The following is a 12,573-nucleotide window of genomic DNA, read 5'->3' as shown; positions in this document are numbered from 1 at the left end:
GTACTGGGATCCTGTATTTTCGTTGGCTAAACTTAATGACCCTAGTTGGCAACCATGTTTAATAAAAGGAATAAGAAATACCTGCACAAGGAGAAAAAATAGAGAAGCGTTGGGAAGAAGGAGCTGCGGTTGCTGTTGCCTTGCCACACCCACCAGGCGACAATGCAGGCAGGACCCTGGGTCCCGGCCTCGGCTCCTCATTACTGATGAGTTCCCCGCGTTAGCGGTAGAGGGATCCTGCCCTGTCGTCCGTCCCTGTCTAAAGGAAAGGACCCAGATTCTCCCGTCTCTAACCCGCATCTCTACCCCTCCTCCCCGTTCTCGTGGACGGTGAGACCCATGGGTGCTGCAGCCTTGGCCCTCTGTGTCCCACTGCTGGACCGAGGGTGTCCCGAGCGTCCTTGACTCCGTGGAGCAGAGCCCTGGCTCCCGGCCGCGGGGTGCGGTGGAGGCAATAGCCGGGGAGACTGCATGGCTGGTCCAGAGCTGGGGTCCGTCGTTCCTTCCTCAGCTAGAAGGGTGGTCATTCCAGACCCAAAAGTGATGAACGACGTGCATGTCCCTTATCCAGCGAGCGCCCACCCAGACCGGGCTGCCCACGGGCCCCGCGGGAGCTGCTCAAAGCCCCGGCCTCACCCCCTTGCCCACGCCCTGCGCCCTCCGCTGCACAGGAAGAGGAGGCTGGCCCAGCTTTACTGCAGACCGCCTGCTTCTCCCTGCTGTGGCGGATCTACAGCTCCAATTACTTTTTCCACTGCAAGTTCTTCGGCCACCTGGCGGCTGTGATGAAGGTGAACTCCGCACTGGAGACGCAGAACGACTTCCAGGTAGGGTGCTTTCCTAGCGGCTCTCAATCGGTGGAGAGGAGACTCCAAGTCAGGAGGGGGTTGGAGAAGCTCTGGCCCAGAGTGCCCCGCCTTTCTCCAACTTCACGCTCTTAGAAATGATCAAGGATCCCAAGTGGCTTTTCTCTATGAGTTGTATCTGTTGATATTATCATGAAACAAAAATTGCAACAATTCAAAAATACTTTAAAAGTAATAAACACATTACATATTAACATTCTTCTTTTTCCTTTCTTTTGGTACCAGGGATTGAACCCAGGGACACTCTACCACTGAGCCACAAACCAGGCCATTTTATTTTTTATTTTGAGAGGGATGTCACTAAGTTGTTTACAGTCTCTTAAGTTGCTAAGGCTGGCTTTGAACTTGGGGTCCTCCTGCCTCAGCCTCCTGAGCTGCTGGGATTTCAGGTGCACCACTGCACCTGGCAACATTTTTATTTTTTAAAAGAATTCTGTTTCCCCAAACAAACAAAATACAACGATATTGTATTAAAATTTGGCAAATAGCTTAATGTCTGGATTCACAGAAGATACTAGATTCTGACACTTGCTTCAGCCTTTACTCTGGTGCAGCTTCACACAGGTTACCTCTGGTAACGTGCACAATATACCCAGAGAATGAGGGCAAATGGGAGAAGCTTAACAGGTTATTCTCTTTTAAAAGACATTTTCAGGCTTTCTGTTGTGCAATCATTTACTTACATTTGCTATTGCTTTTATGTTTCACAAAAATTAAACATTTTGCCTTTTGTTTAAGGGATGTAGACAAGAGGGGCCATGGCGCTTGCCTCGGATGCCCCAGCAAATAGGTGGTAGAAACTCAGTTTGATTTCTGGAAACCCATGGCTTTGGCCGGTGACCAGCTTTATTCCCAGGCTTGATAACCCGTGGTTCACTGACAGGTGCCTGGTGATGTGCCTGGGCTTGGGTCTGGGGACCACCTTAGGCTTTCCCCTCTCCCCTGCCCTGATGCCATTTCAGATCATTAATGCTTACCTGGACTATTCACTCTACCACCAGCTGGCTGGCTGCCAGGGCATGTGGTTCAAGTATGAGTTGATGGTCATGAAGCACATCGTGAACCTCCCGCTGAAGGGCGAGGGCATTGATATCGTGGCCCTTGTGGCTGGTCGACTGGCCCACATCAAATACATAATGGGCCACCTGGACCTGGCCATCATGTTAGGTAAGGGCTGGTGGGTGACAAGAGAAATGAAGACACAAATAATGCCCCCCACACCAGAATTGTTTTCTTCCCAGGCTCTCAAGCCCATAAGTTGTGGTCACTGCTTCGGAATCCCAACAAACACTATCTGGTCCTCTGCAGACTTTGTAAATTGCTCTTCCTGAAAAGCAGGTATTTATCTTGAAGCTTATTTATTTTCCCAAGTCAGTCATATTGCTGAATGTTCAGGGCTCATTTTTATCCTGTTCCATAGGACAGGACAGGGAGTCCAGTTCCCAGTAAGATGGGACAGCTGGTGGCCTTCTTTTGCCTTTGGATACCTCTGTTTAACAAAATTTATTCATAAGCATCATCTCTAATTTGGTTGCTCTGGCCATGAGACTGATCAACCCTATTTTGGAATCAGGACTCCAAGCCCTGACAGGTGGCAGGAAAGGAAAATGTCTCATAGGAAGGAAAATGCCCAGACAATAGCAACCAGGACTGAAGGCCAGTTTTTCCTGACTATGGTTACCCTGGTCTCAAGATCTATGAAAAACAGGCTGGGGCTGAGGCTCAGTGGTAGAGCACTCGCCTAGTGTGTGTAAGGCCTGGGTTCGATCGTCAGCACCACAGAAAGATAAATAAATAGGGCTGGGCCTATAGTCAGTTGGTAGAGTGCTTGCCTTGCATGCACAAGGCCCTGGGTCGGATTCCCAGCACCCCCAAATAAATAAATAAATATATAAATAAATAAATAAAATAATAAATAAAGAAAGAAAGTTATTGTGACCATCTATAAATAAAAAATGTATATTTGAAAAAGAAGAATCTATGAAAAAACAGATTGGAAAACAAAACAAAACAGATGGCAATTTGGGTTTAAGGTTTGTTTGGTTTTGTTTTACTGGGCAGGACCAGGACTAGACCAGGGCTCACTTCTCCCTATCCACCACTTGGTGATCCTACTGCCTTCTCTGTTTCACAGATACAAGCAATTGATACAGGTGCTGGGGTGGCTGTGGGAACTTTCTGTGGTGGAAGAGCACATCTTCAGCAAGGCATTTTTCTATTTTGTCTGCTTGGACATCATGCTCTATTCTGGTAAGTGCAGCTCTGGAATTGAAGAGAAGGTGGGTGTGGCCCCTGTGCTGTGTGGTGAGGCAGCCCCAGAGCTGAGGCCTTGAGACTTCAAGTTTTCAGGCTGCATGGATATGACGGGGATGGAGAGGTTCATGGCTGTGCTGATGAGCAGTCTGGCAGGTGGCAGGATTGTTGAGGAACAGCAAGAAGGAGAATCCAGTCTGGAGGAAGCCTTGGCCTAAGCTGTCAGTTACACTCTCAGCTCAGTTTACCCTGGAGCTGACAGGCCTGTCTGGCCATGCACCCTGTGCTGGGAGGGCTTCATGTTTACTAGGGTATTCTTAGAGACTTTGTGCTTTAGATTAAAGGACTGGGTTACTAATGATGAGAGTGGCAGGCACCAACAGCTGTTGGTGAACCTGACGACCTTGAATTGACTGCAAGTGGACAACCCTCGGTGCACAGTTCACCAGCAGGATCAGCGGGGGGCTGTTCTCCACACATGCATTTTAGAAAGGGCTGCACATACTGCTTGCCAGTCCAGAAGCCTGGCTGGGAAGGTTGGGGAGAGGTCACACTAAGGTCCTCTTTGTGCTCAGGCCAGGAAATCTTTGTTTAGACTCTGCTCTTGCCTGGTCTGTGCTATGGAATTGCGTTGTGAACCTATAACATTCCATGATAGCAGGGACTCAGCAACACAGTGGGTGTAGGACTGTTGTTCTTGAAGTCCACGGGACCCTCTAGCTCATAGCAATCAGAAAGAACTGTCTCCACAGTGGGCTCTGAGGCCAGCAGGACGAGCACCCCCTCCCACCCACCACACTCTCCTGCTGCTTTCTCTTTTAGGCTTTATCTATAGAACATGTGTGGAGTTCATATGCCAAAATGAAAACAACAGAATTCTCAAGTTCCAGAGTGGAATCCCCCTGGGACTTTACTCCTGTGTTGCTATCTGGTAAGTGTCTTGGATGTCACTAAGTTTTTAAGGGGAAATGTCTCCTGGAAGAGCTCCAGGGAGTATTTCCAGAAGAAAGCAAAAGCCTGTGTAGCTTATACCTGAGTTGTCTGGAGGGTGTCACAGAGTATCTACCCGGAGACAGGGAGGGGTTGTCTAGTTCATCACCTCAACCAAGGACAGGGAAGTGGCAGTCTCAGGTGTACTGCAGTGAGCAGTTGCTACACACACTTCGCCAGAGAAACCAGAAAGGGCATGGCCCAACAGCCTCTGTGTCCCTGGTTCTTGTCTGTGGATTCAACTGAATCCAGACAGAGACCTGGATTGGGAGATAGTGGTGGGATTGCATCTGTACTAAACATGTACATTTTCTTATCATTTTCCCCTAAACAATACAGTAAAACAATATTTACATGCATCACACTGGGTTAGGTCTCCTAAGTCCTCTGGAGGTGACATTAAGTCTCCGGGACAGGGTGCATACGTTATGTGCAAATCCTGGCCATTTGCTGTAAGGTACTTGAGCATCCACAGGTCCTGTGTGTCGGGAGAGGGGTCTTGGAACCAGGCCCTCAAGGGGAACGAGGGGCGGCCACACTGCTTCTGAGGAGGGTGGAGCCTCCAAACCAGTCATGAGTGGTGCTTGCCCACCTGAACCCACCCATATCAGAGCAGACAGAAACCACATTGAAGAAGCTGGGACTGCAGGATATGGCCGCAGAACTCCGTGCACCTTCAGCAGCGGGCAGTCCTGGGACCTGCAGGCCTCTTCCCCCTGTGCAGAGAAGATGCACACCATGCCCAGGCCTGCTGCCCTGGCTCTCAAGACGAAGGACAGAGAAAGGGACCTCATTCTTTCCCCAGACCACCAGCCAACTGCAGCACTTCTCACTGGAGGAGTGAGGAAGCAGGCATAACCTGGGGCTTCACCTGTGGAGGCCCTCATGTGGAAAGAGACGGGAGGAAACAAGACTCTCTGGTAGCCCACTCCCCAGGACCCTAGGCTCAGTCCCATCAGCTTGCTAAGCCTTTGACCAAGCAAGCCTCCAGTGATGGCCACACCTGTGCCTGATGAACAGCAAGCCTCCAAGATGGGTCACAGCCAAACGTTCCTTAAATTCCACAGCCACCCCTCAGCTCAAAGTCCTTCCAGTCTATTTCCCACCCACCTTCAACTACATGCAGCCACATTGTCCACTAGAGGTCTTGAGATGAGAGTCAGTGACAATATGGAGACATTCTTATATAAAATGTCACAAATCAGAGCAGCTTCAAATTTGAATCGAAATGCCTTCTTATTATAAAATTACTTGGAAGAATTCAAAATCTCCAAATTAATTTCCCTTGCCAATTAATGTTCAAGGTCAAATTCACTTGCCATGTGGGTTGAAGTTCAATAATAGTCCAAATGTCATTCTATTTTTTTTTCTGTTTTGATTGGAGAGTTTTTCAACAGTTGTGTCCTAGGCCAATGTGTCTCACATTTAGTGGGCATAAGAATCACCTGGAAAAGGTGAACATGGTTGTACACACCTATGCCAACCTCAGCAACATGTCAAAATGCTGCCTCACCTGTCTATTTAGTAGAATCTGGGGACCTGAGAATTCATATTTAAAAGGGGAACCAAGGTGGAACTGAGTTCACCAGTCTGCTTACACCACTCAGGAGTGCTGGACCCTGCATCTCTCTTTGGAAAAACTGGAGCAGTTTCTTCAAGCCCAGAATTTATAGTCTGATATGTCTCATTTTTTTTTGACTCTAAAGAAAGATGATGGCTAACATTACCTGGGTCCTCCTAAGGATTTGATTCATTTCAAACCATCAGTGTATTCCGTGTTCTCGGGGCTTCATGGCCCACAGCTTCCTGTGTTTTCAGGCAGTAGGCCCCCAGAGCCCCAGGGCTGGAAACTGCACTCAGAAGCAGTGGACAGGATGTGAGCTCCCTGTCCCCAGGGGTGGCTCTTATTGTCTTACTTCCCTGTGGTGTACAGGTATGCCAGGCTTCAGGATTGGGATGAATTCCACACGTTTTCCAGCAGAGCCAAATGCCTGGTGTCAAGGAGAACCCCCACAGTTCTTTACTATGGAGGAATTGTCAGGTACCTGGAGGGGCAAGTTCTCTATCTGCAGAAGCAAATTGAACAACAGCTGGAGAATGCCCAGGACCGTGGGGTGGAGCTGCTCAAGGTGAGGCCAGGGGCCCTGTCCCTCCTCCACTCATGGCTGCCTACTTTCTGGGCCAACCAATTTCTGACTGCAGAATTTACATTAGACATTTATTTATAATAGATATTTTTGAAGGCAATCCTCCTAAACACCAGAAAGAAGAAAGTATGAGCTGCTTGTATCCCTACTATTCAGCAATGATTGCTTTTATGCACTGAGATATCACCTTTCATGTTCTCTCTGATGTGTGTGCATACACGTTTCCATTTGTTGTGATTTGCTATTAAACATATTATGAATAATTTCCTGTCATTATATTAAAACAAAGCATAGTGTTTATCTATTATTATTATTATATTATTATATTGTATAGCCCAATTATTCTTGGATGAACTTTTCTACAATATTTTATTGCTATTGTTCTGATAAGCAACCTGGTAGATAAGTCTTTGAATGACAATTTCAAAAATTCAACTGATATGTATTAAGAACTAAACTAAATACCAGAATAAAAGCATGAGCAAATTAAGCTGGGTGTGGAGGCATATGCATGTAATCCCAGCAATTTAGGAGACTGAGGCAGGAGAATTGCAAGTTTGAGGCCAGCCTTAGCAACTTAACAAGACACTGTCTTAAAAAAATAAAAACGAAAATTTCAAAGGACTGGGCATATACTTCAGTGGTAGAGCACTTGCCTAGTGTGTTCAAGGTCCTGAGTTTAACTCCCCAGTATGGGGGTGGGAAGCAAAGTAGATCTGGGTTACCACCCAGGGAGGACAAGCCCCTCAGGGAATAAAGGGTTAAACTGCAGGTGTTAGAATTTACCTTGTTCTCATAAAAACTGAGCACTGATGTGTTTTGTATTGTTGTGTGACAAATTTAATAGCTGGAACCAGCACCCAGGGCTGAGGCTTTATTTAGCTCCATGGTTGATCAGGGAGCTTGGGCTTGTTGTGTGCAAGCCTCGATTCAATCCCCAGCACCCTAAACAAAACAAATCAAAAGCACCCACTTCCTGTTTGACAGTTAGGCAGGCTGGAAGTCTGGGAGGGCCTGGCTGTGATCTCTGCTGAAGGTCTTATGAGGCTAGAACTGAGGTAGGGGCCTAGCTGCATTCTCATCTGTAGAAACCAAGAGTCTGTTTCCAAGTCTTTCAGGCCATGAAGACACAGGCCCACTTTAGACAAGCTGAATGATAAAACCTGAACAAGGCAGGTGGGCCCACAGAGCAGCGCAGCTCACTGAGCTCTGAACATTGTCACTCCTGCTTTATGAGAAGAGAGCTTGGGGCTGGGGACATAGCTCAGTTGGTGGAGTGCTTGGCTTGTGTGCACAACCCTGGGTTCAAAAAAAAAGAGAGTAGAGAGTGAGTGATACATGGCCCAGGGGAGGGCTCATTACCACTCCCCCCCACAAACCTCAGGGTCTCTTCCCAGCTTATCAAGTCACTGCCTCCGAACAGGTGGATGTTCAGACTTTGCCCACTTGAAGGTGACATGACACGGAACAGGAGTCTGCAGCTCAGATCTGTGCAACATGTGCTGGCTCTTGGGATAGGGAAATTGCTTGGTTATATAAAGCATTACTTTAAAAATGTCACTGGAGATAGTGAATGTCTCTTACTTAAGAAGATACTCAGGATTGGGCTGGGGATATGGCTCAAGCGGTGGCGCACTCGCCTGGCATGCGTGTGGCCCGGGTTCGATCCTCAGCACCACATACAAAGATGTTGTGTCCGCCGAGAACTAAAAAATAAATATTAAAAAAAAAAAGAAGATACTCAGGAGAAATCTGAGATATACTTAACTCCAGGTCATTCAGAAAAAAATATTCTTGGCCATCTTACACTGGATTTAATTTATTCCAAGTTTCTCTTTTCCCCAAATGTCAGGTGCATCACCTGACACATGAGTCAACTATCATTCTCACTTTTAGAGATGAATTGAGTACTGATGAAAGTGCCCCTCACTTGTGGTCAACCTGATCAATATGTGAGAACCCAGCCAGAAAAATGAGCAGGTGATTAAGTGAAGGTCCATCAATAGTAAAGTGATAAAACCCATTCTTACAAAAGACAGGCAATGCCCAAAAGAAGCAGACGGTGCTGGGATCACAACAAAGGCCTAAAACACTAAGAAGACGGTGGCTTTTGGATTCAGGAAGGGAGTGGGGATGGAAGCCTGAGGCAAGGACGAGGTACAGTGCTGGGTGGAGGCTAAGACCCTGGGGGGCAGAGTCTGGATCCTGGAGAGCAGACCTTCTTTTTTTTTTTAAAGAGAAGAGAGAGAGAGAGAGAGAGAGAGAGAGAGAGAGAGAGAGAGAGAGAGAATTTTTTAATATTTATTTTTTAGTTATTGGCGGACACAACATCTTTGTACGTGGTGCTGAGAATTGAACCCGGGCTGCACACATGCCAGGCGAGCTTGCTACCACTTGAGCCACATCCCCTTTATTCAGAGGTGGTGGCAGCCCAGCTCCAGCCCCACTGAGTCCTGGCCAATTCCATTTAGCCAACTCCCTGGGCCATTTCGATAGGCTATTATTTTTGATGCAGGCCAGACAAAGAAGGCACATTGTCCACAGGTTGCATGAGTGGGCCTACCTAACAGGCCCTGTGTGTGACCTTGAGTGCCTCTGCTGAATCAAGGTGTTCATGACCTTGGCAGCATACTACAAGCAGCCTGCTGGAGGCTTTGACAGAGGAGCCTACCTACAGCCATTTGGGGTCTGCCCTACACAGACACATTCTGCTCTCCCACAGTCCTGGACATTCTGTTCTGTGTTTCTTTTTTTTTTAAGAGAGAGAGAGAGAGAATTTTTTTAAGTGTTTATTTTAGTTCTCGGCAGACACAACATCTTTGTATATGGTGCTGAGGATCGAACCCGGGCCACACGCATGCCAGGCAAGCATGCTACCGCTTGAGCCACATCCCCAGCCCCTAATTGCTCAGTCTTTATTCTCTTTTCTGTTTTGGAGGTTTCTATTGGAATCCCTGCAAACTCAGACGTTCTCTCCTTAGCTGTTCCTAGTCTACCAATGAACCCATCAAAGGCATTCTGCATTTATTTTCTTTTTTATTAATCTCTAGCACTTGTTTTGGGTTCTTTCTCAGGATTTCCATCTCTGTTTTTCTTGCCATCTATTTTATCCATTAGAGTTCATATTAATCATTGTTGCTTCAAATTACTTGACTGACAATTCTCATATCCCTCTTTCTCTTCAAATTGGTTTCCTTTTCCGTATAATGTTTTCTTGATAGCTGGACATGATGTACAAGGTACAAGGAAGCAGTGTAAAAGGTCTTTAGTGGTGTGGTATAAGGTGTCTGGGAGGGGAGGTGTCCTGTGGCCTCATGACTAGGCTCAATCTTTAGAGAGCCTGCTTAGCTGGACCCTGAGCCTCACAAGTGCAGTGCAGTTGCCTCTCTGAGGGAAGACAGGAGTGCAGCAGTCGGCCACTGCTCTGGTGAACCCCCTGGGGATGAGACTGCTTAGGTAGGTCCTTCTGAGAGCACTGGTATATTTCAAAATGATCCCTTTTTGCCTTTCCCTGCTGGAAGCATAAGGGAATCCACCCCCCCTCCGCCCCCATATTTGCTGCAAGAACCTGGTCAATCTCCTTGAGTGCAACTCTCAACATGTAAGTTTTTCAAATTTATTTATTGTCCCTTTTTTTTTTTGGCGGTGGTCAAATGCACACAACACAAAGCCACCCACTCCAAGTGTGCAGTTCAGCAATGCTATTGAGCACCATCTCTTCTATCTGTCTCCATAACTCTACATCTTGCAAAGCTGGAACTCTGCCCGCTAAGTGCACAGTGGTTGAGCATTTCCAGTTTCTTACGTCCTCTGTTTCCTCACTGATCTCTTCTGGCTCTTCTCCCTTCTGTCCAGAGTGGAGTCCTACAGTCTCCCACTCTTCCTCTAGGTTGTCTCTACCTCGGTTCTGCCAGTTCTTGCTTTGTGATTTTGATGGTTTGCATAGACCTCCTTTTGCTGTGTGGAACCTCTTTTATCTATCTATCTATCTATCATTTATTTTTGGAACATCTTTTTAATGACCAAACTCCTTTTTGGTCTCCTATAACTGTTTTTGATTTAAACTCTGTGTATCTGATATTACAGATTTGCATATAACAGTGTGGTAGCTCTGATGGATATAAGATTCTTTCTCCTCCCCAGCATTTGCTTTTTTTTTCTTTTATTTTTCATTGTTCTGGGCTGTCTCTATGCCCTGGATCAGCAGGAAGGCCCACTGAAGCTCTTCTTTGGTCTTTCTGAGCCTATGCCTTTCCTTGGGTGTGCATAGTCACTTTCTAATTTTCTGCATACAGGCAGGTGCTTTGGAATGCTCAATCAAGAGAGAGAGAAGAATGAAGAGAGGGGAGGTTCACCAGCCCTTCAGTGCCCTGGGTGTCCCTGCAGCCAGAGGAGGGCTTGTAATGATGGCAGGAGATGCACTGCCTGCCAGCTGCTTGCCTCTGGGACTGTCCCTCTGTGTCAAAAGCAGCAATCAGCGGTCAGAGTGCAGATCCCAGGTATCTGTGGCAGGGTCCTTTTTGTCCATCTTGGATTCAGCAAGTTGTATGTAGGTCACTCAGGAACATGTCACAACTGCTTGCCGTGGGGCTGGTGCAGGAAACAGGCAGCTGCTACTGTGCTAAGTGCTGAAGTTGGCCAAAATTTGCTTCAACTCACCATCCAACCCAGACCCGTGCAAAGCTTCCAAGGACCCCGGAGTTCTGAAAGAGTTGAGTCCTGCAGATTGCCAGGCGGCTGCTGTCTGAGTGGGAGACAGACCCTGGCGCTTCCCACTCCACTTCTTCTACCTGGAGTTTTTAACCCCCAGAAGGCCCCTGATGAGTCTCTGAACTCATCCGGTGCAGTGCAGGTCCCTTACCCTGGTACTGTTTCCACAGCAGCTTGCCCTGGAGGCCCTGTGTGCGCCTGTCTGTCTGCAGTCTTGGGGGTGGCTGTCTGTCCTGTGTCTCGCCTTTCCTACAGATCTGAGAAGAGCTGGGCAGGATTTGGTCTGTTCAGATCTCAACTAGTTTACCACGTGGTGATTTCCAAGCTCCTTACATGCAGAACTAGACAACTTTCCTTCTAAATTTTCAATCATTCACTTGTACTGCTTTGATAATCAGAGTAAGATGTTTTGTTTTCAAAGTAGTCACAGATCGTGGATGTTGCTCAAGGGTAGAGCACTTGCCTAGCACAAGTGAGGCCATAGGTTCAATCTCTAGTACTACCAAAAGAAAAAAAACTAGTTTCAGAAAAGTATTGGCAGGCCACTGTGGTCTGGGGTGGGCCCTGGCGGCCCCTCTACCTCATGTTACCATTCTATCTACCATACTTAGTAGGTACGTCTCTGTAACACAGTTTCTTCCTTGATTGCTCATATATTTAAAATGTTCCCAAACCATCTGTGAGGGAAATGACTTTGTGGTCAGTGAGCTGTTTCAGACTCTGGTTGTACCATTCTGTTGTTTTCCTTTAGAACCTGGAGAGTCTTGTGGCTCAGAACACTACTGGCCCAGTCTTCTACCCAGGACTCTACTACCTGATGACCTATGTCTGCATTCTGATGGGAGATGGGCAGAACTGAGACCTGTTCCTGAACAAAGCCTTGAGGCTCTCAGAAACACAGGGGAACATGCTGGAGAAATGCTGGCTGAACATGAGCAAGGCGTGGACCCCCGCTGGTGGGCTGCAGGGGGCTGCTCTCAGGAAGCCCCACAGGACAGCTTCCCAGTCAGGCTCTCCCCAGCATGGGAGGCCCCCGTCTTGGTCCACTCGGGCTGCTGAGACAACACTGCAGCCTGCATCGCTTAAAACAATAGGAATTTACTGCTCATGGTCTGGGAGCTGCAGGTCCAAGATCAAGGTGCCGGATCTGGTGTCTGCCAGGCTTGTTCTTCACCGATGGCGCCATTGGCTGCATCCTCACAAGGTAGCTGTGCAGGGAGGGGTGGGGACCCTCAGTGACAGACCCTGCGGTGCGGGGGGGAGATGGGGGCGGCCACCTGCCTCCCTGATGACGAGGATGACGAGGAGCAACCGCCGCCGCCGCGCACCGGCTGCCACTGGGGACGGCGCGGGCAGGGAGCCCCCCGGTGAGGAAGGGGGCGCTGAGGCCTCTCGCCGCCCCGCCCCCTCCCCCGCCTGTGCCTCACCCAGCCCCAGCGCCGGCCTAGGCACGCGCGCCCCCGGCCCGGCGCACCCCGGCCGCGGCCCCCACACCCCCAGGCCGTCCCCGTGCAGCCCCTGGCCCCGGGTCGCGGCTTGGCGCGGGAGGCAGCATGGCGGAGAAGCGCTGCCCGCTGCAGAGGGACGGCGTGTACCGCTGGTTCTTG

At 48.5% G+C, this 12,573-nt stretch overlaps 1 protein-coding gene across 2 annotated transcripts; it reads left to right on the top strand.

Annotated features, from left to right (window-relative positions):
* Window positions 1-3,080: 3,080 nt before the first annotated feature.
* Window positions 3,081-12,171, top strand: LOC143642295 (adenylate cyclase type 10-like). 2 transcript variants are annotated; one of them, XM_077110610.1, is made up of 4 exons: window positions 3,081-3,116; window positions 3,942-4,050; window positions 6,043-6,238; window positions 11,718-12,171. In XM_077110610.1, the coding sequence occupies exons 1-4, from the start codon at window positions 3,104-3,106 to the stop codon at window positions 11,823-11,825; spliced, it is 426 nt and encodes a 141-aa protein (XP_076966725.1). In that variant the 5' UTR covers window positions 3,081-3,103; the 3' UTR covers window positions 11,826-12,171. The 2 variants fall into 2 exon arrangements, 1 of the variants encoding a protein (XP_076966725.1); XR_013155635.1 differs by lacking the exons at window positions 3,081-3,116; window positions 6,043-6,238 and having other exon boundaries at window positions 3,958-4,050.
* Window positions 12,172-12,573: the final 402 nt, after the last annotated feature.

Source organism: Callospermophilus lateralis, chromosome 11 (assembly GCF_048772815.1).
Source record: "Callospermophilus lateralis isolate mCalLat2 chromosome 11, mCalLat2.hap1, whole genome shotgun sequence".
Taxonomy (NCBI): domain Eukaryota; kingdom Metazoa; phylum Chordata; class Mammalia; order Rodentia; family Sciuridae; genus Callospermophilus; species Callospermophilus lateralis.
The sequence above is the reverse complement of the archived record's forward strand: the minus strand, read 5'-3'. Positions and strand labels throughout refer to the sequence as shown.

Coding starts and splice junctions, on each gene's coding strand:
- LOC143642295 (XM_077110610.1), top strand. Junction 4,051..6,042: donor TACTCCTGTGTTGCTATCTG/GTAAGTGTCTTG, acceptor TGTGGTGTACAG/GTATGCCAGGCTTCAGGATT. Junction 6,239..11,717: donor GTGGGGTGGAGCTGCTCAAG/GTGAGGCCAGGG, acceptor GTTTTCCTTTAG/AACCTGGAGAGTCTTGTGGC.